Here is a 25,542-nt window from a genome sequence, read left to right on the forward strand (position 1 = left end):
ACGGGTCAGATGCTGCTGAAAGCACCCAGCTTTACCTGGCAGTGGATGATGTGTCCAGCGCAAGGGTTCTCTGCCTTAAGATTTACATTTACCCATTGCTCCCCACAACCTATCCCTAGCTACGGATCCATTGATAGACTCCAGCCTCATTTCCCAAGCTCCAATCCCACCCCTCCCTGGCAATCCTGAAATGTCCAATGCTCCACAGAGGTGGAAATCACCCGACACCACACTCCCAACAGAAGCTCTGACCAGCCCTGCAAACCCTAATTCCCACCAGCTGAAGGACTTGCCTGGGCCCCACTGGACTTCTCTCAACTCTGCCCAGTAAAACGCTCGATCCGTTGCTTCTCACTGGCTGCTCCTTGGAAAGGAAGGCCTCCATCCTTCTATGGACAACAGCTTGGGGACTTGTCCGATAATATTGCTGAGGTCCACACACAAAACGTGTGGCAGGCTCAGTGGTCACTGTCAATTATCTCTGGTACAGCTGGGTGGAGAGTTCAAGGGCATGCCAGAGGGAGTAGGTTACAGGGAAATGTGGGGGGGATGGGATTGCATAGATTTCATGGGCGCAATGGCCTCCTCCTAAGTCATAAGAAAATATGAAAATCTTTCATCTAAAAGACAATAACTGTGAAAATGGAGTTCTCAGTCTGGCACTGAAGTGTCAGCCTGGGCTTTTTGGTCCTTTAGTCCGTCAGTACGGTCTTCTGTATTTCCTTTTTGACTGCTTCATGAGGATGTGTAACCTCTGTTACTGAACTCAGATCAGATATTCTGGGAAACTGGCAGGAGTTGGCTTTTAGCAGTGATTTAATGTAAGGCTACTGAGGCATTTTAAAAAGCTATTGTGATCAAGAAATTATTTGGTGCAGACAATTTTTGAATGTACGCCAAGTTGGACCCTGAAATAAAGAGATTCATTCATATTTATAATAACCTTGTTCTAATGTGAAACAGTAAACATTATCCAGAAAACTAACTGATCTTTTAATTCCTTCCACCCTTCATGTCTTGAAGTTCAGACACAGACCAGGCACAATAATCTTAAATATAAATTCAGATGTTTTACAGAGTTCATTGTTTTTTAAATTAGTCACAGATTTTGTTTTGTGTGTAATAACTGTCTCCTAACAACACTTGCATTTATGTAACTCAACTTCACGTCGAGCAGATTTGCAAGAGTTTCACTCTGTTACAAAGTGGCGATCATTTATCAATTTGTCGGGGTGCTATTATAATATAATTAAGTATAAGATCCAAGCTGGGTTTATATAAAATGCTTTTTCAGAAAGGTTAATCAAAATGAGAAATCCTAATGCTGGGAGTTGGCAAACAATGATGGATTGAAGTACATATTCTTTCATTGACGTAACCTCCTCCTATCCTCTGGGATCTCTGTGTTCCTTCAATTCTAGCTGTGTAAACATCTCCCAGTTTTTTTTTGTCCAACATTGGCTGCCATGTTTAGGCCACACCCTCTGGAATTCATAAACCTCTCAACCTCCCTACCTCTCTCCTCCCTTCTCCTCCTTGTGTTCATTGTGGTGAAACCTTTGAACCTTCCACTTACCATAGCACGTCCTCTTGACAAGGTATCTCTGAGCCATGTGGTCATAGAGGGATACAACATGGGTCCACTGAGTCCATGCCAAGCATTAAGCACCCTTTTACATTAATCCTACATTAATTCCTTTTGTTTTATTCTCCCCACTTTCTCTTTAAACTTGGATTGTTTTCTTTGGAAGGATGTGGAGGGTTTGGAGAGAGTGCAGAAAAGGCTTACCAGGATGTTGCCTGGATTAGAGAGTATTACCTACAAGGAGAGGCTGGACAAACTTGGATTGTTTTCTCTGGAGTGTCGGAGGCTGAGGGGAAACCTGAAGGAAGTCTATAAAATTGTGAGAGACATGGATAGGGTAGATAATCAGAGTCTTTTTCCCAGGGTGGAAGTGTCAAATACTAGAGGGCATAGGTTTAAGGTGAGAGGGGGAAACTTTAAAGGAGATGTGCGGGGCAAGATCTTCATACAGAGGGTGGTAGGTGCCTGGAATGCGCTGCCAGGAGAGGTGATAGAAGCAGATATAATAGCAGCATTTAAGAGGCACTTAGACAGATACATGAACAGACAGAGAATAGAGGGATACAGGTATTGTGCAGGCAGGTGGGATTAGTTTGGATTGGTATCATGGTTAATGCAGACATGGTGGGCTGAAGGGCCTGTTCCTGTGCTATACTGTTCTGTGTTCTACGTAACACCGCCCAGATTCTAACCCTCACCTACACACTGGGGGCAATTTGCAGCAGCCAGTTAACCTCCCAACCTGCACATATTTGGGATGTGGGAGGAAACTGGAGCACCCGGAGGAAACCTGTGTGCAAACGCAGGGAGAACATGCAAACGTTTTGAGTACTGTGAAGAAATACAATGTTAAGTTGACAACGAGCTCACCAAGAATGCTCTGTCTTTCCAGCAACCACCACGTCCGCTGCCACGGTTGTGTCCACACAGTGGGGTGTGGAGAATGCTACCGAGGCTCCTTGCGTGGATGAAGCTGACCCCGCGTGTATGATCGGCTCTCACGTTGTTGGTGAGTGATATTACATTTCAGTATCACAACAAAAAAACTCATTGATGCCTTAGCTACAAATTTATTAGTTTCATCTATTTGCAGAAGGTGGCAGGAAATAAAGGGACGATGAAGTAGCTCCTTCTGGTTTGTATATATAGTGCCAGCTGGAGACTAGCAGATCAGGTCTTTAAGAAGCAATGAGCCAGGCATCCTGACAAACACAGGGCCTAAAGTCTGGTAAAATATTGGCCTGTATACTAGAGAAACACCGAGCCAATAATCTACACAGGCCAATAATCCAGAGAAATGTTTACTCATAAACCAGAGAAACAAGGCCAATCCTTCACAGTAGCGTTGGGCCAGTCATTCACAGTAACACTGGGCAATAGCCCAGGGGAACAACAAACTAAGAGCCCAGGCCAGTATTCCAAACAAACCAAGAAAAGCAGGTCCAAGAACCTAGCAACTGCAGACAGATGCTGGGCCAGTCATTCAGCATATTCAGTGGTCCAAAGACACAGCCAACTTCAATATCCACCAGGCTAGAGAAAAAGTTCAGAGAAACTCTAGCCAATAATTCTGTCAGTCAGGGAAACACCAACACAATGGGCTGAATCTAACCCCTATAAACGAGTGAGTTGGGGACACGTCTGAGATTACAATGCAAAAGTTGTGTACAGGATCCTAACCTGCCACTTCTGACCTTAACTGTGGCAGGTGAAGGGTTGGAAGACCAACATGCTGAAGGAAATGGGTTGTCCGCTTCAGTGTTAACCGTGGGCCTTGGGAATCCCTGTGGCTGAAAGGAGGCAGGAGGGACCATAGATTGAAGAGGGTCTGGATGGCAAGAGTGAGTGAGGAGGATGGGGGTAACACCAGTGATGCTCCTAACCACAAACAGTGTCAGAAAAGCAATAACCTGTCATCTTCAGAATCCCCACTGAAGCTTCCCGCCTGCAAATTCTCCTTGGCTTCCCTCCTTGTTATCATCAAGTCCACCGTAATCGCTGCATTCCTGGGATCTCCCTGGCCCCTCCTTCCCCACACCCTCTCCAGCACAGATCCATGCTCCAGCTCCCCATTCCTCTCTCCCCATCAGTGTCTGGGCCAAACCACCTCACTGTCTGCCTGGTGCCTCTCTGAATCCTGAGTGGACATCACCAAGAATGAATCGGCTCTGTCAGTGATGGCAAACAGCACAGGGCTGAAGGCAGGCTGGGCAAGTGACTTAGTTATAAAGGAAAACACACAATGGGGACTGTTGTGCTTGTGAGGTGGCCCAGCCCCATTTGGGGCAAGTCTTGGTGTGGCCATCCCTCTGACCCAGTGTCCCTCCATCAGGCACTGGAAGGTGGGATAGGGAGGTCAGTGCTTTGTCTCTCCCCTATTTCCCACTGTACTAACTCCATCTCTCATTGATGACTCCCCAGCTCAAGATCTCTCAGGTTCCGCACCTTTTTCGTCCACATTTGCCTTCCTTGCCCCTGTTTCCATGGTGATAGCAGGAGAATTTGAACTTTGACACGGTTGCTCTCTCTTGCTCTCTCTCTCTCTCTCACACATTCCGTGAGTATTACTTCTCCAGCTCTCAACTTCACACCTTTCTGTCCATCTCCTTGCACTACCACCCCCCCCCCCCCCACCTTTTCTCTCTCATTCACCACTGAGAACTATTGTATTGATCTACGCACATAAGCATGCACCCCGTTTGTTTTAGTTAGGCCTGTTTGCAAGACTTCTGGTAATAATTGCTTGATCACTTTCCTGCATATTTAAGGTCAAACCTTAAAAGATAGCTGCAAAGGGATTTGCAATCAAAGAAAGTAAGTCACATTAAGAAGCAGAGGGGTTGTCTGCATAGACACACTCCCTGAGGAACTATGTCGAAGAGGTAGCCCTACCATTAAGGACTCTTAATGATCATGTTCCCCTTTCAAGGTGTCATGTTAGACAGTCCTCAAGGGGAAACTCTCTGCTTAAAGGTTTGACCGTAAGGCATTTTCCTAGCAGCAGAGATGTGAGCTACAGAACTCTTTGTAGGGTGGTGGTTTCATTTTTTCCGTTTATTTCTCAATGATTGCTAAAACAAATGATGAATGGGATGGTTTATGAGCTCCTCTTTAGTGCTTTGTGATCTGCTTGGGATTTTCTGTCTCTGTTAATTGGAAGGGTGTTGTTTTAATTTACTGGGGGCCTCATTGAGCCAGTTCCTTGAGGAAAGGCTGGCATACACACTGAAAATGAGATTATAAGGAAGGCCGGCTGGGAGGTTGCCTGTTCCGAGGGTGGGCTGCTGTGCATCATTGGAGTAGGGAAGAGGGAGCTTTATTTCCTCCTGACCTGCCAAGTGCTTTGTGTAGAGAGAGTAGGAAAAGTGTTCCAGCTACATAGAACAATACTGGAGGGCATGCATATAAGGTGAGAGGGGGTAAATTCAAAGGAGATGTGCGGGGCAAGTCTTTTTACACAGAGAGTGATGGGTGCCTGGAATGTGCTGCCAGGGGTGGTGGTAGATGTAGGAGGTGGTAGGCAGAAGGGATTGGTTTAGTTAGGCATTTACGTACTAGTTTCATTAGTTTGGCACACTGTGGGCTGAAGGGCCTGTTCCTGTGCTGTACTGTTCTATGTTCTAACTATGTACAAGTTAACAGCACAGAAATTGTGTTGATGGTCCACCGAGCATTGCCTCACCTTATTTCTCTGACCCAGTTCCTTCCTCCCTCACAAATACATCCAGCTTACCCTTCACTGCACCTATGACACTCCTCTCCCTGTAGATCTGTTGTTGTTTAATCTACCTTGTTCCCTTAGGAAGGTAGGAAGAGGAGCTTAATATGGTTGAGAAGCAGTGGTGGGGCATTGATACCTTAATCACCAACAGTACAACTTCCCTCATTCGGTGGTGCAGTGGGGGGTGGGAGTTGTAGATTGTAGCAGGAAAGCGAATGAATACGTGTCCTGATGAGGAATTGACTTCCCACTCTGCAGAGATCAACTCCAGCATCGAGGGCTTCAACTGTAGTTTCGGGGACTGGCAAGACAGTGAGCTTTGTGGCTGGTCACATGACTCTTCAGCTCTGTCCAAGTGGGCCGTCCACTCTGGGAGTCTGAGGACAGAAGATCTGGGACTGAACCACAACCACAATACAGGTAAGTCAAGCTAAAGGCAAGAGTACCTTCACTGGGAGTGTCGTTATCTCCCACTTTTGGCGCCGGAAGCGTGGCAACACTTGTGGTCTGCCTTCAGAACACTCTACGCAAAAGATGCATTTCACTGTGTGTTTCGATGTATGTGTGTCTAATAAAGATATCTTAATCTTAACTTGTTGTCTGGTTTTACATTTGCAGTTGGGCAGCAGCCTGGTTTGTGCTTTACCCTCTCATCCTATACCTTCTTGAAGTGTTCGTCTCTGCCATTAATACACTGATGCTCAGACAATCACACTCTTGTCCTGCCTTCCATCATCTTACACCAGCCTGGCTGGAAAGAGACTGGTAACAAAGTGATCTAAATTTCCTCCTCCTGAGCCTAATTTTAGACCACAGGCTGTATTCAAGTCCTTCCATGGCCTTGTCCCTCTATTACTCTGTAACCTCCTCTGACCCTACAGTCCTCTGGGATCTTTACACTACTTCAGTTCTGGGCCCTTGCACATCACTGATCTTTATCCTAGGGCCAAACCTGCCATAAACCACTCCATTCCTCTTCCTTTGACATCCCTTAAATCTCGAATTTCTCTTGAACTGGTTATAAAAAAGTCTTTGCCTCGTGGAACCTTTCATATGTCTCCCTTCTTTTTCAGATAAGTGGAATTACTTGCACATAGAAACCTCTAAGTTGCTGGAAGGGCAGCGTGCCAGGTTACTTAGTCCCATGGTGCCACCCCTTAACAGCCACCGTTGCATGGTGTTCTGGTACCAGATGCATGGCACCAGAGTTGGTACGCTCCGGGTGCTGCTGAGGAAGAGAACAGGTGACGTGATGCTCTGGTCACTGAGAGGAGATCAGGGTGACAAGTGGAAAGAGGGAAGGATCATCCTACCAGGATATAACAGTGACTACCAGGTAACTTGCCACCTCAGTTACAATTTCAGTACACTACCAGCCTTTTTCTAGTTTGATGAAGTTCTTCATATCCCATTATCTTACTTCCCTTCTCTTCCCAGGTCATCATTGAAGGCATCGTTGGCAAAGGTGCTAGTGGAGAGATGGCCATTGATGACATTGCCATAGCATCGCACGTATCGCTTGATCAATGCATTCGTAAGTACCCGAGCCTCTCCATCAACTGCAGATTATCTGGGCCGGTAGGGAAAGAGTGAGCAAGGGGAATCGGTGAAAATATGATAGGATTAGTAAGTTCTGTGAGCTGATTCATCAAGGGCAGTACTGCAGCTCAGTAGGTAGTAGTGTCGCCTCACAGATCTGGCATCCCGGGTTCGATCCTGACCTCGGGTGCTGTTTGCATGGAGTTCTCCCTGTGACAGCGTGGTTGCTCTGGTTTCCTCCCGCGTCCCAAAGCTGGGCTGATTGGTAGGTTAATTAGCCACTGTAAATTACCTCCAGTATAGGTGGATGGAGATGGTGGGAATGTAAGAGAGAATAGGTCACAGGGGAATAAAGGGTGAGAAATGGGATGGATGGGAATCCACACTTGATGGAATGAATGGCCTCCTTCTACATAATAAGGAAATATGAGAAAACAGAAAATCTTCGTCACATTAATGCATAAACTAGGACTTGTACAACTGTCACACCCCCTGCCTCAGCCTCATCACTACTTCTCTTCTGAGTTCTCATGTGATGCAGCCTACCTTAGCTCCCTTCACCCCCACAGTATGATCATGAGCGAAATCATTACTGCTGTAACCAAGGAAGTCTGGCAGGCTGCAGTCTGTAGCCATAATACTCTGCACTGGCACAGGATAAGGAGAGTGTGGTGCTTGCGGAGAAGAGGACAGGGTACAGAGACATGTCACTAGCAAGACATTTGGGTGGTCATGGGAACTGTCTTGTGAATGACAGAGCAGGGAGCTCACGTAAGATGATTTCAAACAGCTTTAGTGTTAATGAGCACGTTAACATCTGAAACATGGCAACCTGCTTGTACATGTCATGATCACATGGATGGCCATGAATTTAAGACCTGATAGTCTGTTTTTAAATGATGTTGGCTGAGAGACTAAAATTAGTGTGAAGCATTGCAGAGAACTCCCCTGATCTTTTATGCTTGTCTGAGTGCAGACAGTGCTTTGTTTTAATGTCTCCATGGCAAGACAGTGTGGCACTCCCGCAGTACCCCACTTGCAGTGTCAGCCAAAATATTATTCTTGGCTTTTCCCACTTTTGTAATAATCACAAAGGCAGCACAATAGTGATGACACAGATGTCATAGAGAGATACAGCACGGAAACAGGACCGTCAGCTCATTGAGTCCGTACTGAACATCAGCCACCCATTTACACTAATTCTACATTAATCCCATTTTATTTTCCCCACATTCTCTTCAATTTTGATCTGGGAGGAAACCGAAACACCCAGGGGAATGCCATGTGGTCACAGAGAGAATATGCAAACTCCACACAGATAGTTTCCAAGGTCAGGATTGAACCCAAGTCTCTGGTGCTGTGAGGCAGTGGCTCTAACCAGCTATGCCACTATGATACCCCACATAAGTTTATTCCCAACCGCATGAACTTGTCTCCTACCCGTGTGATCAAACTCTTGGTCATTTGTCCTCATAGTTCTCTGGAAAAGTATTGCTGGCTATCCAGAGGATTAACTCTTGTTATATTTTATTCACAGAGCCCATCAGTGCCTTTCCTGGGATCCACACTAGTGAGACACCAACAGGTGAGTGTGCTATACCATTACTGAGGTTGCTAGTAACTATCAGACAAATGGCCATTTGGAGGTACTTAACCATACGGAAGTGCATGGGTGAATGTAAGGGGCATGTCTCCATCTCCGAAGGCCCTCACAGGGCCTGATTAGGCTTGCTACAATATTGAAAGAGTGAAAAGTAATCTGGAACTGACAAAATAGGAATGCTCTCAAATTACTCCGTGGGATGAGCACTTGATGAATTTGTCTGAAATTTTCCTCCTTCCTCCATTTTTACAGAGGAGTTAATCTATTTATTTTAAACAGGTTATCTCCCTCTGAAAAGTAGCAGAGGGGAGATTCAGCAAACTACGCCAAGTGTTTGTACACTCACTATGGCACAACATAGTTTTAGTACTTTAGACTCTGATCGATTGGCCTATCAGGGTTAACTTAATCTCTTTTAAGAGTGTCTTCTGATTGCTGTATTGTTTGCTGTTGTGATTGAGGATGTGCTTTTATAATGTCATTGACCACTTTGCGCAGTTACAAAAGAAGCAAAGCCATTGTGCATCATGGGATCTTGCTTGGCCTCACTTCCTGCTGTGGCTGTGGTGGATTCTGGGAGACTCCCAGGCCCATCGCCACGGAAAGCTGCCCAGCTGAAGGGTAGCCATTTTGAATGCTCGGATGAGCTGGGCAGCACCTGCCGCCGTCCGCTACCCCAGCAGACGTGACCTGCTGCTTTCCAGTGTGGGGTGGCCACCAACGAGTGAAGACCTCTCCTTCCAAATCTCCATCCTTACCTTTGCCCCGTGGCAGGGATCCAGTGGATGGTGACGGCATACTCCCATGATGCACCGGGCCCGCTGAGCATGCTCTTGTCAATCATTGAGATTGGTTCCCAGCGCTATTTTGTGTCTCTCCATCAGGGGAGCGCCCTGCGGGGAGTGAACCCACAGTGGAGTCCGTGTCAGCGCAACCCATGCCCAATTTCTGGTATTACATTATGGCAGGAGGAGGCGCTCTGATAGTGCTGCTCTGTGTCTCTCTGAGCATGGTGCTGTATCGCCAACGCTACGGATTTGCAGCCAAGAAGAGCCTTCACTCGGTAAACGTCCATTTCCCCAACGGCTGTGTTACTGGTGTGGAGCCTGGGCTCACTATAAAAATGGGGAAGGAAGATTACAGTTCAAACTGAGAGAACACACTGCTAGGAGTGCCCATAAAATAAAACAAAACAAACCGAGAAAGGTTAATCATATCGCCAGCTCTACTTGCACTCTCCACTGCAATCGCCATGGGAACGCCTGCTACTTTTTTCTCTCTCTACTCAACATCGCACCTGTGGATTATAAATAGAAAAAAAAGAAAGTGACGATCTCAAATATCGTGTACCTTTCCCCCTTCTTCTGAGAGAATTGGTTGTGCAAGATCTCCACACAGTAGTATACAAGGCAGACTGTAAGGACAACCCTTCTGCGTTTCTCTGGGAAGGAATGGCTTTGTGAAGACTTTTCTTGCTGATACCTTGTGTTAACTTGGGTGGAAAAAAATCGGCCATCATAATCTATGAAAAGTATTTTTTAAGAAAGCAAGGAAGTGCATCACAGTTCCCTATGAGGTCATTTTTGTTTAGGAACAGACTGGAATTTAATTTAATGATGATGGAGCAAAGTGGTTGCTTTAATGCGGGGTAATTCTAGGCAATACATGCTGGCTTCCATGATTGTCGATATTCATTATCTCAAGCTGTCTTAATTTTTCTCAAGCCTTTATAAACTACCTCTTCCAACTTTCTAACATTAGGAGTTGAGAAAGATCTTTTTATCTGTTGTGATCCTTGGTTCCCTCCACCCCCTCATCCAACACCACCCATAGCTGGGCAAGTAGTCAGGCATCCCGATGATATCTGTGGGATCGACTTCACCTAGACTCCAGAACAATTCCCGACGATTTTACAGGGAGTGAGGGATACGATGCAGATTGGGACATGGAAACAAGAGACCCATTCTGCCACTCACTGTGATCATGGCTGATCGAAGCCCCGTATCCTTTAATACCTGTAGGTAACAAAAATATGTCGAATGCAAACTTGGGCATCCAAGTACTTTCTAACAGGACAATGCTCTGAATAGACTCTCTTCCCTAGTGGAAATAATGTCCTTTGACCTGTTCAGCTCCCCTGAATACCTGCACAACTTTACCTCTGATGGTCTTTGTGTTCGAAGGAACTGAATAAAATTGTCTAGTTTTGAGCTGCTTTATGTTGAATCCAGGCTAGGCAAACATGTTAATTGCAGGGTGGCCATTTCAGGTCTTCAAACACTTGACCTAACCCACCTTGCAATTTGGTAAAGGGACGCAGTGCTATTCAAGTCGTACAGCACAGAAACAGGCCCTTTGACCTGACTCGTCCATGCCGGCCGAGGTGCCTATTTATGCTAACTCCATTTTCCTGCATTTGACCCATATCCCTCTATTCCCTTCTTATCCATGTACCTTTCCCAATGCTTATTAAACACTTGTGATTGTACCTGCCTCTACCACCTCCTCTGGCAGCTCGTTCCATATACCCACCACCCTCGGGTCCCCTTTAGTTTTTTTCCCCCTCTCACCTTAAAGCTGTGTCCTCTAGTTTTGGACTCCCCTACACTTGGAAAAAGACTGTGACTATCTACCCTATCTGTGCCTCTCTTAATTTTATAAACCTCGATAAGATCACCCCTCAGCCTTCTGCGCTGCAGTGAGAACAATCCCAGCTTATCCGTGAAACGTTTGTTTAAGAATTGAAGGGCAGCAGACAGATGACGCAGAAGACTAAAATGATTCTTGCCTCTGATGCTGTTTGTATGGAGTTAGCATGTTCTCCCTGTGACGTCCTGAGATTCCCTGGATGCTATAGTTCCCTCCCACATCTCAAAGATATATTGGTAGGTTAATTGCCTACTGTAAAATGCCCCGACTAGGTGGGTGGTGGGAGAATCAAGTGGGGAGTTGATGGACATGAGAGAGAGACTCGTTTACAGGGAAATAAGCAGGGTAGTGGGACTGATGGGAAAGCTAGCATAGACCCGATGGGCTGAATGGTACCTTCTATGTTGTAGGAAAGTAGAAAGCCTCCAGCTCCTGGCTGGCAGGTGTTGGATAAGTTCCTATCTCCGCCTGAGGGAGTATGATTAACATGGCAAATAGACTTGAATTTTGTGTGAGGGGGGCAGTAATTCACGTTTAATTGTTGTGAATGTGCAAAAGCATACTTTACTTTTGAAAACAGATCTATCATGCGCTTTATTGTTTTGAAAACTGCGTCTTTGAAAGACACCATTGGGCAGACTTGTGTAGCCTTGAGAAGGCAAATGAACACATCTGCCTAATGTACCCCGGCATTCTCAAAACAGGAAGGATGACAGTTTCCTGTGTTAGTTTTTGTAGGGGGCACTGAAAACCACATGTGGTATATTTTCAACAGATTAAAAAACCCAGTTCCAAATGTAGGAAAGTACAAGTTATTGTGTGGCCCAGGAGTTATGGAGCCATGGAGCTGTATAGCTCGGAAGCAGGTCCTTTGACCCAACTTGTCCTTGCTGACCATGATGCTAAGCGACATTAATCCCATTAAATACTTCCTATCCAAATACCTGTCCAAATGTCTTTTAAAAGCTGTAATTGTATTTGTGTCTGCCACCACCCCCTCTGGCAGCTCATTCCAGATAACAGCACTTTCTGTGTGAAGAACTAGCCCCTCAGATCCCCCTTTAAATCTTTCCCCTCTCACCCTAAACTTATACACTTTCGTTTTAGACCCCCCCGCCCTGTGAAAAAAGATTCTGACCATCTATTCTATCCATGCCCCTCATAATTTAGTAGACCTCTCAAGTCACCCATTAACTGCCTACATTCCAGTGAGAGTAGAAGACCTAGATCTTACTGGACTTCACTCATTTGCACTTGTTGTCCATTTATATAATAATCTTCCTTTTGATTCCTCTTACTGAAGTGCATGACGTCACACTTCCCCACATTAAACTCCATTTGCCATATGTTTGCCCAGTCACTTGGAAGGACAACACAGGCTTCTCTCATTGGAACAAGACAAGCCCTTTCCCTCAGAGACCATGCCTGCCCTACCATTGGATTTCTTTGCCCACTGTGTCTGTACTGACCAGCAACCACCCATTTACACCAATCCCATTGTATTCTCCCCACATTCCCATCAACTTCCTCCAGATTCTACCACTAACCTTCACACTAGGGACACTTCACAGCAGCCAGTTAACCTACCAACCTGCACGTCTTTGGGATGCAGAAGGGAACTGGAGCACCCAGAGGAAACCCACACAGGGCACAGGGGAAGGTGCAAACTCCACGCAGACACCATCCGAGGTCAGAATTGAACCCAGGTCTCTGGAGCTGTGAGGCGGCGGCTCTGCTGGCTGCTGCCTCACAGCTCCAGTTTGGACTCCAATCCAACACCACTAACAAACCAGATTAACAAACCAATGTCTCTTTCAAGGCTTCTGTGAATGTTTTTGCCTGATTTCCTATTAGAACCAGCACCTTCCTCAGGGGCCATTAGTGAATGGGTATTAAGTGCTGCCTTCATGTGTTAATAAACATACACTTGCACTTATGATGTGCCTTTGACAGGGAAAAATGTGAGAGCTTCACAGGGGTATTATTGAAGAAACTGTGACGGACAGATGCTTCGACAGTTTGATGAGAATCTTGGTCAAAGAAGTGGGGTAGATTCAGGGAGAAAATTTCCCGAAAGTCCCACAGCTAACAGGCAAAGGGAACTGGGGATTTGCAACAATCTGGAGTTTGACAGACAGAGGAAAGATATTTATTTAACTCCTTGGCATCATGAAAAATAGGACAGGTTGGGTCAGCAGATGGATTTGACACCGGCGAGAGGTTGTTTGAATCCAACCCACGCTGGTGGGTCAGGGGCAGCTCCCTGCAGAACCCCCCCACCCCCCCCCCCGCCCCCCTCCCAACTGTATTTGAAAAGGGGAATGAGTTATTCTTGCCTTAGGCCAAGCCATTTTCTGCAGGGCTCGCTGCACACAGCACAGTACGCTAATTGGCAAACTGACATTCTCCCTCAAAACCCCCTGCCAGGCACCAGTGCAGGAAGTGCGACACATTTGGAGGTGAGGTGGAGGTACAAAAGGGTTGGCGTTGTGCTATGTTAGTAAAGAGCTCTGGTTAACACCTATTCTGAGGTCGTGGGTTCAGTTCTGGGTTAGAATTAGGGTATAATAGCTTTGGAGAGATTGCAGCAAAAGTTCATCAGGCTGATGCCCGAACAAGGACTAAATTCTAAGGACCAGTTGAGTAGATCACCTTTTATTTCCAGCAGTATTGAAGTGATCTAATCGAGGAACCCAAGAGTTGGAAGGATAGAAAGCGAGGAGTATTGGAGGTGTCAGGGATAAGGGTTGAGGGGGGGAAGGACAACATTAGAGTCAAGCTATTGAGGGCTGATGTCAGGAGCGCTCCTTACAGAAAGATTAGTGAAATCTGGGACCTTTCCCCCACAGCTCGTCAGGCTGTGTCAGCTGGAAGTTTCAAAATGTAGACTTTTATTGGGTGAGGAAATTAAGCAACGTGGGGTTGTGTCGAGTCAATGAAGTCGAGACCCAGATTGGTGGAACCTATTGAATGGAGGGGCAGAATGGCCTCCTCTCTTCTTATGTTCCTGAGCAAGTTAGGTTTCGGCCAGAGCAAAGGAAACCTGAATCTGATAGGGCCTGTAGCTGACCCAGGGGTAGGATGTTGCCATTCTCCAGCAATAACATTCAGGCTGGACAGACAGTATGATACAGAAAGACAAGCGCACGTGTACACATACATGAATATGTGCAGGCACATAATCATGTATCTGAACAAAGACACACACACACACAAACACACACACACACACACACACACACACAGAGGCACCACTGACACACAGAGGTAAACATACATAAACAGATACACATGCACAAAGAAACATTCTATACCACAGACACACCACTGACACACACAGACACGGATGTACCCCTACATAGACAGATACACACATACACAGAGACTCATACAGACACACCACAACTATGTCACAGACACACTATTGACACACACCCACACAGATGCACAGATATATACACACAGACATAATTACTATACCATAGATACACAGATACATGGATATCCCCACACACACACACACACACACACACACACACACACACACACACACACACACACACACACACACACACACACACACTCTCACTTATTCACTTCAGGTAGTTCTTTTCTCCACTTGCTAAGTGCACCCATTCAGAGCTTTGGCAATACAGCCCTCCAACCTTTTGTCACCAGATGATGATGTCACTCTGATTGTCAGTTTTGACAAGAAATAAATGTCAACATGAAGATGGTCTTTGGAAAGATTTGATTGAAACAGGACTTTGCCAGCGATTAACCAGAAGAGGAGTTTGCTCTGTGCTAATGGTAATCATATACTCCAAGGGAGAGGAAAAAGCAAAGAATTTAAAACGCTTACAGCTCCTCGTTTGGGGTGTAATTTGAGTCTGCAGCGAGCAGTGTGACATTGCCATCCATTGACAAAAGGCCGTTAATGATTCTGCACAGCAATCAATCACTGCTCACAGTAAGTGGATGATCCTTCACTCTCAAATGTGCTTTCTAAAGCAGTCTTAATCCAAATGTCACATTTATTCATATTCTCTGCGCTTTAACTCATCATGTGATTGCCACATAATCATCAGCATTAGATAAGGGAGATATTTCTGCAAAATTCAACCTAACCCACCTGATAGAGGTTGCTGTGTGGCAGCACTCTTTACTGAATCAGGAGGTTCTGGGTTTGATCCTTGCCCTGTGAGACTTCAGAGTAAACCGTAGTCTGATGCTCCCAGGTGTTCTGCTGGGGAAGTGCAGGGGTGTCCGGGCAGTGACGCACTTTGAGTGAAATATTAACACTAAAATAATGTCTGCCGTCTTGGGTGGGTGTGAAAGATTTCCCACCAGAAAATCTTGCTGGAGTTCTTCCCAAATCCCAAGGTTTGGAGGAATATGGGCCAAATACAGGCAAATGGGACTAGCTTAGATAGGCATCTTGGTTGGCATGGATGAGTTGGGCCGAAGGGTCTGCTTCTGTGCTATATAACTATGAATCTATGTCCTGAACAGCATTCAGCCCTCAACTGACATCACCGAACCAGGGTGGACTGAGGCTCGTGGCGTCCTGCTGTGCACTGAGGTCCTATATTTTGGCCATGACTATATTTTAAAATGTTTTAATTGTTTATAAGGTGATTTGGGATGTTCTGAGGTTGAGACAGCTACTATCAAAATACAAGTACTTTCATCTTCTAACACCCTGACCCATTTTACTTTCTGTTGAGACCATTTGCCTGGAAGCTGGACTTGAGGCATGTTTAATTCACTAAATTGGTGCTGTGTACAACGATTCAGAAGTCACAAAAATTATGGTGAGCTTTGGACATCCTTGCTTTAAGAGATCGTTATTGTGGTTCATTCTCCTTTAAGGGATTTAAAATCTGATCTGTGTTTTAACAGATGCTGCTGCTTATGAGAGGGGCACCTGCTGTGTTTTCCTGCACTGGCCCTTGCAGTTGCATGGCATATTAAGTCTCCTGGGAGTTAAACAATCGCCCGAAGTAATGTGTCCCCAGGCATGTTTTACAAGGACGGTGTCCCTTTAAAAACCCTGCATGAAAAGACTGCCATTCTGTGTCAATGCCCCATTCATAGTGACACTGCAGTGGTACTGTGATATCACAATGAGTGACTGTGATATCACAATGATCCTGTGACATCAAAGATGACATAGTGCTCATGTAATGCCAGAGCACTCTAGTGACATCACTGGAGGAACGGTGGGCTCTCAGCTGGATCAGCTATTCAAAATGATCTGTTCCATCAAATGCCAGAGATTTACATCCAACAATGTTCCCACTCCAGCTGGGAGAATCCCAGGCATCACTTCTTAATTGTACCTCATTGACCTTCTGCACACGCAAGCTAGGTGGAAAAAATACAACCTTCCACCTCATTTTCCTTTTCACCTTTGATTGCTGTTTGTGACAATGACAAGAGTCATTCACTAATCAGAGCAACCCATCTCCACCAATTAGTTTACAGTGCAAAGGAGATCCAGAGTGGGGGAAAACCTTCAGGGATCAATGGTTCAAAGCAATGAACAGCACTTGATGTGCTGTAATTGTCCCAAGTCCTGGGAAATAGGAATGATCAATTTTTCCGTCATAAATACAAAGGTCCAAATGAACATGATAGCTTTCTGTGCCTCTGTGGAAGTCACCTGCTCCTCTCAGAGCCTGCTAGTCTTACCAAGCATCATATCTCAGATAATGTGTCCAGGAACAAGTCTATCCAATGTGCATTTGAATGGATTAATACCAGCTCCACCCCTGTCTCTCTATGAAGCTTGGACCAGCAGTTCTATAACAACAATATGTTCCAATTATGTTAAAGGCATGGGGATAGGTTTACACCCAACACTATACCAGAGTATCCAGGGGAATCTTAGACCACTTACACTGCCCCATCCTCCACCTCACCCCTCCAGGTCCAGTCGTCTACATCCAATCTTTGTGGCTCTCCAAAACTATACCTTATTCATCAAATTTACAATGGATGGCATTCACTCTACCTCAAAGTCAAAGTCAAGTTTATTGTCCTCTACACATATCTGCACAGGTGCAATGAAAAGCTCTCTTGCAGCAGCATCAGATACACAACATTCACAAGAGAAACAAATTAAACAAATACTCCAAAAATTGTACAAAGAACACAATTAGAACAAAAAATAACAAAGTCCATTTTGGTCAAAGTGGTCACAGCGTTGCTATACTGAGGTAGTGATTAGGGTGGTGCAGGTTGGTTCAAGAACTGAATGGTTGAAGGGAAGTAGCTGTTCTTGACCCTGGTGGTGTGGGACTTCAGGCTTCTGTATCTCCTGCCCAATGGCAGCTGCGAGGAGATAGTATGGCCCAGATGACGGGGGTCTTTGATGATATATGTTGTCTTCTTGAGGTAGCATTCCATTTGCTAATTAGACTTACACAACATCAGCATGATATTGAGTTATCTTTCACATACATTGCATGAGCTGTAAGTCCAGGAGGCTTTAAATTGGGCTCTAGACATTCAGTGTGCAGTGGCTGGAGGGCCTTATGCTACGGTCTTCCCCCATGGAGCTTTTGTACTAAGTTTCAAAAACTTTTTGTACTAAGTTGCTTGGAACGTGCCAGTCAGCAACGTTTGACCGTATTTAGTCCTCTGCTTCTAATAATTCCAACAAGTTGGAACACCTTGCATAACCCAATCCCTTCAGATGCACAGACCCCTTTAATATGCAATGAAGATCTCCAATTTCCGATCTCTAATCTAGCAAGCATTTTCAGTTATTTGATACTTTTGGAATGAGCAAGGCAGCTTTATAGTGACAAATTACTTCAAATTTGTTGCAGCCTTTCCAAAGAGTTTCTACTATACGATACGCAACCCCTGCAAATATCACTTTTATTGCATTCTGTTGGGATATGATAATGTTCACACCGAATGCCTTTCTTTGTATACTTTTATATATCTTGCATAACCACCAGTTGCCAACTATCCACCAAACTTGGCTTATGGAATCATCCTCCACGTCAAGGCCCAATCCTAGGGCTCCCAAGTCAGAGTGGGCAGGTGTTGTCCAAGCACCCAGTTATTTCCCACATCTTTGAATGTGGTGCAGAAAGATGAGGTGCGGGAATGGGCGGGTTACATGGAGCATTTGGGCTGAGACATGTTGGGAGTTTCCGGTTCCCTCCCCAAGTCTATCTTCAAGATGTTTTCCACCATTGAAACCAAAAGCACATCCCATCTGTGGGAGTCAGGCTCGACACATTTCTAGGCAGTAGCTGTGGCCTTGAGAAATCCTGAAAATTATTATTTTCTGATATTTCAAATTGACATCATAGGTGCACAGTTAATGAAGCCACTGCCTCACAACACCAGGGACCTGGGTTCAATCCCGACCTTTGTATGCTGTGATCACATGGGTTTCCCTTGGGTGCTCCAGTTTCTTCCCACATCCCAAGGACGTGTGGGTTGGCAGGTTAATTGGCCGCTGTATGTTGCCCCCAGTGTGTAGGTGAGTGGTGGAATCTGGGGAGAGTTGATGGGAATGTGGAGAGAATAGGTTACAGAGAAAATTAGTAGGGAATGGAATTGCCCTGTGGGCTGGCATAGACTCAATGGGCTGAATGGCCACCTATGTCATAATATGGAAACCTGTTGCAATTAAACAAAAACAGTGAACATTACACCTTAGTTTTCAGGGAACACTTATATGCTCTTCAGAGCCTTTTCTAGACATGCTTTTCCTTGGTAAATAGTGTTGATGAAAGGTTGGTGGGAAAACACGGACTAGTGGAAAAAGTCCCTGAAGAACACACCTCAACACTGGATCACAAGATCCCTTTCAGTGGCACAACCCCACTGTGCAGGGTCACCAGGAGGAGTACGGGAGATAAGAGACCGTGAAGCCACCCTGCTTTGCTGGACTTTGAGGGGTGCAGGAGAACACATCATGGAGTGGATGTCTGCCCAGGTGTCCCTAACCTTGGACCTTACATATTCCTCTGGATGAGTATACAGAGTGGAGGTGGGGCCAGGTCTGTTGCATGAAGCCAGTGAGATGGGTAGAGGATGGAAGGGAACAGTTTGCATTTATTTGGTGCCTTCTGTGATCTCAGGACGTCCCATCTGCTTTGAAAAGTATGGTCATTGTTGTAACACATACAACCAACTTGTACACGTCAGGGTGCTACAAACATCAGGTTGCCCATTCTATGGTGATGTCGGGTTAGCTAAGGAATGTGCATGAGGAACAGGCTGCTCTTCTTCACGTCTTCTTAACATGTCTTGCTGAGAGAGGAAGCCATTATTTTATATATTTATTTGATTAGTAGATTGGACATTGCTGGGAATGTCAGCATTTATTGGCCTTGTTTAATTGCACCTGAACTCAGGAAACAGTTAGGAGTCCCCCACATTGGTAGGTCTCAAGTTCCACATAGGCCAGATCTCAGAAGGAGGCAGATTACCTTCCTCATTAGTGAACCGCATGGGTTTTGCAACAATCCAGTAGTTTCATGGTCAGCATTCTGGAGATTCGCTTTAATCCTGGATTGGTTTAATTATTTTGTGTGCACAGCTACCGTGATGGGATTTGAACTCGTGTCTGGATAATTGGTCCAGAACTCTGGCTGCTCGTCCAGTACCTTAACCACAGTACCATCATCTGAAGGACAGCACCACTAATGCTCCATAACTGACCATGTTCCACATTCCAGAATGGGCACATTTTGCCCTACAGGCTTCTACCTAACCAGGATTGAGAATCAGTTGGCAAATGCTTGTTATGTACAGCTGAATTGGACCACAGCTGAGATGGAGCTAGAGGGATGAAAGTATGCAGCGTGATTTTTTTTTAACAGCAGGTTTTATGCCAGAATGGCAGAGCAGAGTTAATTAAAGCTTTAGATTCAAATGTCAGACTGCAGCATTCGATCTGGAAGCAGCTTACGTTGGGATGGAGAAAGAGAGCTGATTAAAACACCACAGGAGAGCTGACACTCTCATTAATTCTGTGACCCCTAATTCCAACATAAGAGCTGCTCGATCATTTACAGTTGCCTGGAATTTACTCTTGACATTCCCTGCGGATGATGTTCAATGCATTTATGCGACATCCCTCCTTTTTTTTAAACTCGGCTTTTAAGCCCTTTAGTTAACTTCTGCTTAAAGGAGCAGATGGAAGAATGTTGTAAGAATGTGCAAAGCACTTTGTCAAAACAGTAATTTTTAGACTCTTAACCTTACACTCAATTCTCACCTTGAACTGACTGTTCCCTCAAGGCCGGGAGGATGACATTACAAGAGCTGATTGCAATGACCAGTCTTATTTTCCCTTGAGTCCAGAGACTAAGAGGTGATCTAATTGATGTGTTTAAGTAGTTGAAAGGAGTTGATATGGTAAGTAGAAACTACTTCCTCTGGGGCGGCGGGGGGGGGGGGGGGGGGGGGGGGGGGGGGGGGGGGGGGGGGGGGGGTGGAGGTGGAGGGGGGAGATGTCAGAACAAGGGGCACAGCCTCAAAATTAGAGCTAGATCACGCAAAGATGATGTGAGGAAACTCAGCTTACACCAGCTGAGGTGAAAGGTTGGCTCTCCCTCCCCTATGGAGCCATGTGGCAGCACAGTGGTACAGCTGGTAGAACCGCTGCCTCACAACACCGGAGACCCGGGTTCGATCCTGACCTCAGGCGCTGCCTGTCTGGAGTTTGCACGTTCTCTCCTGTGACCACGTGGGTTTCCTCCCACATCCCAAAGATGTGCAGGTTGGTAGGTTGATTGGCTGCTGTGAAACGCCCCTAGTGTGTGGGTGAGTGGGAGAACCTGGAGGAGTTGATGGGAATGTGGGGAGAATAAAAAATGGGAATAATGCAGGATTAGTGTGGGTGGGTGGTTGATGGTTGGCATGGACTCAGCGGCAGGACCTGTTTCTGTGCTGTATCTTTCTAATTCTCTCTGAAGCTCCTGAGGCTGGGATCAGTTGAAGCTTTCACAAGAGAGATTGGTACATTTTTGTTGAATGAAGGGGGCGTCCAACCAAGGCAGACTGAGGTCAGTCATGTGTAACTAAATGGAAGAACAGGCCTGCAGGACTAACTGGCCTGTTCCTGTTCCATTGTGTTGTTTTGGATCATTCCTGGCAGCCACTAGTGGGCCTTTCTCTGTGAGAATATAACGCTGTATAATGTGAGTCCAGTTGTTATACCATAATCGTTTGGTTGCAAATTGTAGTGCAAAATATTTTTCATCATGTCGGTTGTGTCCCTTTGAAATTGGTAGTAGTCACTTGAAACCTTTTTTATTGAGTAACAGTTTTTGTTTTGGTGACATTTAAAGATTTAAGAGCTTCTTGCCTGTTATTTAATCAGAGATTTCCCTCTACCATGTTGTTGTCTGATGAGCAAAGAGTTTACATGCGAGACCTTCAGATAACGACTTGTCACTGGACCTGCCAATCATCCAGTCAATTACCCCAGATTGTCCATGGCTAGTTACCCCTGGTTAATAGTCTTGCTCCCCCCTCTGTCCTCTGATGATCACTTTGCAAATAACGGGGTGGCGGTGGGAAACACAGGGGGAACGTTACCTCCTTGCCTGTGCAACTCCTTTGAGAGGATGGCTCTCTGGGTACTGAAGTTGCAAGGGTGCTCGAGTGGTTTCCTACCCAACAACGGGATGACACAAAGGCTAAAGGTAAAAGAAAAGCTCACAGTTATATTGTGCCTTCCACTATGTTTCAAAGGACTTTCTAGCTAGTGAAATACTTCTCTGAAGTGATGATATCAGAACCCAGCAGCCAGTTTGTACAAAGCAAACTGTTACCAAGAGCAGAGAGATGATGTGCTGCACTGGGCTGTTGGTTGGGGGATGTGGATCAGGGGCAACAGGGCAAAACCCTTCCGCTCTGAAGTAGCACCACGGGATCTTTCAAACCCAAGAAATGGGAGGCCTCTTCTCTCATCAGAGACAACACCTCCAGCAACATGGTGCTCCCTCAGTACTGCAAGAGTGGGACTTGCCCCGACCCCCTTCTTTCTGACAGCCTGACGGGTGGGCCTGTTTAACTGCATGAAGGAGACAACTTTGCAAAGCTGCGTTAGGAAAAGTGTTGTCCCGTGTAAGGGGGAGCTTAGAGTGGGAGAGCCTTATATAAACTGGGATGCACTGTGCCTCTTTTAACGTGGTTCTTGGTCATTCGGGATTCTGACTTCGCTCCCAATCAGTCAGCATGCCGACTCCTCCCCAATGCTGCATCTGTCTTGCCTTCCCACCTCTCCTGCATCCTTTTCGGTACCTTGGGCTCCCGCAGTTTGACTGTTCCGTGCTTGTGAATGTGAATGTTACAGTGGGATGGTGTGTACAGTGCCTGTGCCTCATGATGTACTCACTCAATGGGCGGGTCTGCTCTTGTTCTTTTGCGTTTTTTGAATGTAAGTTGGCTGCCCTGGAGATGTACTCTGTGGAATGGAATAAAGATGCTATTTTTTTATACAAACAATGTGCTGTCTCAGATCTCTTTAAAGTTACGGGCCTGGGCAATGAACTTTGTCCACACCCCTTTCCCACTGGTCAACATGGGCTGCAAGGTTTTGGTGCACCAATCCAACTCAGTTGCCTTGTGAGTGAGACCTGCTCAACATTGTGTTCATTCCGTCCATCTATGGATTTCCATCAGTTGCATTGTTCCACAGTCTTGACTTAAACATGGAATTTCCCATCTATATGTCCGATGTACAATTCCCATTTTGCATCTTGCAAAATCCCAGCTCAGGTACAGAGTGTGCGAGCATCATTCCCACGGAAATCCTGACCTCAGTCTGGATTCTTTCGGTAAACCAAGCACTTTTTAATGCACCCACATGTGCTTCCCTTTGTCATGTCCTTCCAGAAATATGTTTCCTCACCCCAATCAATGCAGTCAAGCCTCAGAGAAACAGGATCCACCTGGAGTGACATCTCAGGCACAGGAAGCCCCAGTGTCCTGTTCCTGCCAAGCCATCCCTGCCTCCTGCCAGATCCACTCAAGGATCCTCATTGTCCCTCAGTCCCGGAACTGCACACTCACAGTTGGCGTGTCTAAGCCTCAGAGGAGCTCTTGTTTCAATTATTATGACTCTACTAACCACAGCAGCCATATTATTTTGCATTCTTATTAAGAATCTCGAAGGGATGGTGTTTGTGCTTTTATTATTTAAAGCAGAAAATATATGGGTAGACTTTAAAGAACTTTCTCTTGGTTGAACTGTTTCCTCTGGTTACTGAGGCACCTACACTGGGAACAGTTCCTCCTTGTACAATCAGGGTTGGCCACTATAATTAAATCTCTCCTTGTCCATCCCTGCTTGAAGGAGAACAACCCTAATTCCTCTGAGTCTCCCCGTGTGAGAGAAGCCTTGCATCCTGATACCTTGTGTGAATCTTCCTCATACCCCCTCCAAGGCTTTGGCATCTCCCTAAAGTGTTGCACCCAGGGTTCAGTACCCCATCTGAAGCTTTACAAAGTTAAATATTCCAGCTTTCCTTTCATTTGCTTCCCTCCTGAAGCATCCTGTGTCCTCGGCATTCATGATCATAAAACCACATCGATGCACAGCCTGAAAATTTCCTTCCAATGTCTTTACCCATGGGAGCTCTCGGACGAGTTTTACCTTCCAGTGGTATTATTGGAACCTCGGACCAGAAGATCACATTGAACGAGCCTGCAGCTAAACAATCCCTGGAGCTTTTGGGGAGGAGTGAATGGGCTGAGAAAAATCATGCAAGCTCACCTGATCTAGGCCACGGTGGGATTATGTTCCCCTGTACGAGTGTATAAGTCTGTTTGATGTGCTGTAAACTGATGATTACTTGGGCCCACCCTCTCAAGAGCCCCCACTAAACCTGCCTGTTCCAATGAACGTCAACACACAAGTCCCAGTATCCCAAATCTGAACCAGTTAATGGCAGTCACCAAGAGATGTAGAGCACTGATCATCCAGAGACCTGTTTTCACTCTGAGAAGAGCTTGTAATAACACCTATGTGTCCTTCCCAGGTTAGCGCAGGGATCCGTTCCCGAGAACTGTTCGTAACCCAAACAGTTTGCAAGTCGGAAAAGTGGCTGCTGACAGGGTTCCCACACGGCAGAAGATGCCTGCAGCCCCACAGCAGCTGGCAAATCCATCCTGCTGGTCCCCCAAACACTCGATCGTATGTACGGGCTATAGATAAGTCAGGTGTTTGTAAGTTGGTGGGAGGAGAACGACCTTTATTCCATTGGCCAGTGAAACCAAACTACATATGAGCCCAAATGTTAATTGTGGAGATTAACTCCAGGAGATTGGGGCCAACCAATCAAATGGATTAAGAAGCGATGCATGGAGAAACATGTATTAATGGAGGTAGAGGAGAAAAAAGGTCCGCTAGCAAAGCCTGAAGATGGATAAGGAAGGGTGTGGAAATGTTGATGGGACAATGAAAGATTCTGTCAATCTGAAGCCACTATCGCCCATTTCGATCCCCGATCTCGTGATTATCCTCAAGTACGTTTGCCTGTAAACAGGAGTATATTATTCTGGCACATTAACTACAATTCTATAATGTTTTTCCAATATATCTTAATATATTGGACAATTAGGATCGAAAAGAGTAACACTGAGGATTCCAGGAGTTAACCTTGGGAATTCTAAGGGAATGAATTGTCCTTCTTGTGGTCAGAAGGCTATTGAGATCTGTGGAATCAAAGTGAACAAAGTGGATAGGTGAAATGAAAGCTATAACCCATTAGGTTGGTGAGAGAGGTTCAACGGTCTGAGTGGAGATTATGAACTTGAGCAAAGGACTGCATTAAAGTCGCAGTCTGACTCAATAAATGTACGCAGGTTTTCTCATTTGATTTGAGTGAGCTGTGTTTTACAATGTTGGTCAGTGAAATTTAACAGCTTTTAAAAATCTTCTGTGCCTATTGATGTGAAATAAATGCCACACTGGATGTTACCTGCCTGGAGGTGTTTGTATGACCCAACCTGACCCTGATGTAATATTCCACCTCCCTCTTTGTGTTACAGCAAAAGAAATGATATCTGTGGATGGCGAAGGGACTCGGTTTGAACCCAGTGAGGAAGCTGACTCCAGTATTTACAGAAAAGGTAAACCCATCTTGAGACACTGCTTTAACTGTTCCAAGTGGTGGTCGTACAATCCATTTGCAAGCGCCTTCAAAAGAATAAAAATAGAAGCTGTGATGGAGCAGGTCGCTCACTGGGCTGCATCTATAATGCAAATATTAGACAGGGTGGAGATGGCTGTGGAGACATATTGAAGAGGGTTTCTAGATACAAAGGGAATTGAGAGATATGGAGTTAGTACAGTGGCACTGATCTTATTGAATGGTAGGGAAGACATGAAAATCATATGTTGGCCTTTGTAGCAAGAGGAATTGAACACTGGAGCAGTGATGTCTCACTGCAGTCGTACAG

General features: G+C 45.6%; 1 protein-coding gene across 2 annotated transcripts in view; it reads left to right on the plus strand.

The window, feature by feature from the left end:
- nrp2a (neuropilin 2a) overlaps positions 1-25,542 on the plus strand; it is an 89,444-nt gene that overhangs the window by 62,328 nt on the left and 1,574 nt on the right. Inside the window, exons 11-16 of one of the 2 annotated variants that reach the window (XM_052028750.1) lie at positions 2,478-2,594; positions 5,565-5,726; positions 6,380-6,642; positions 6,744-6,840; positions 8,383-8,430; positions 25,132-25,212. In XM_052028750.1, the coding sequence (XP_051884710.1) occupies positions 2,478-2,594; positions 5,565-5,726; positions 6,380-6,642; positions 6,744-6,840; positions 8,383-8,430; positions 25,132-25,212 (768 nt within the window). Of the gene's footprint in view, positions 1-2,477; positions 2,595-5,564; positions 5,727-6,379; positions 6,643-6,743; positions 6,841-8,382; positions 8,431-9,332; positions 10,130-25,131; positions 25,213-25,542 lie in introns of those variants that run through there. The other variant, XM_052028753.1, reaches the window with a different exon arrangement.

The sequence above is a fragment of the Pristis pectinata genome, chromosome 1, assembly GCF_009764475.1.
Source record: "Pristis pectinata isolate sPriPec2 chromosome 1, sPriPec2.1.pri, whole genome shotgun sequence".
Lineage (NCBI taxonomy): Eukaryota > Metazoa > Chordata > Chondrichthyes > Rhinopristiformes > Pristidae > Pristis > Pristis pectinata.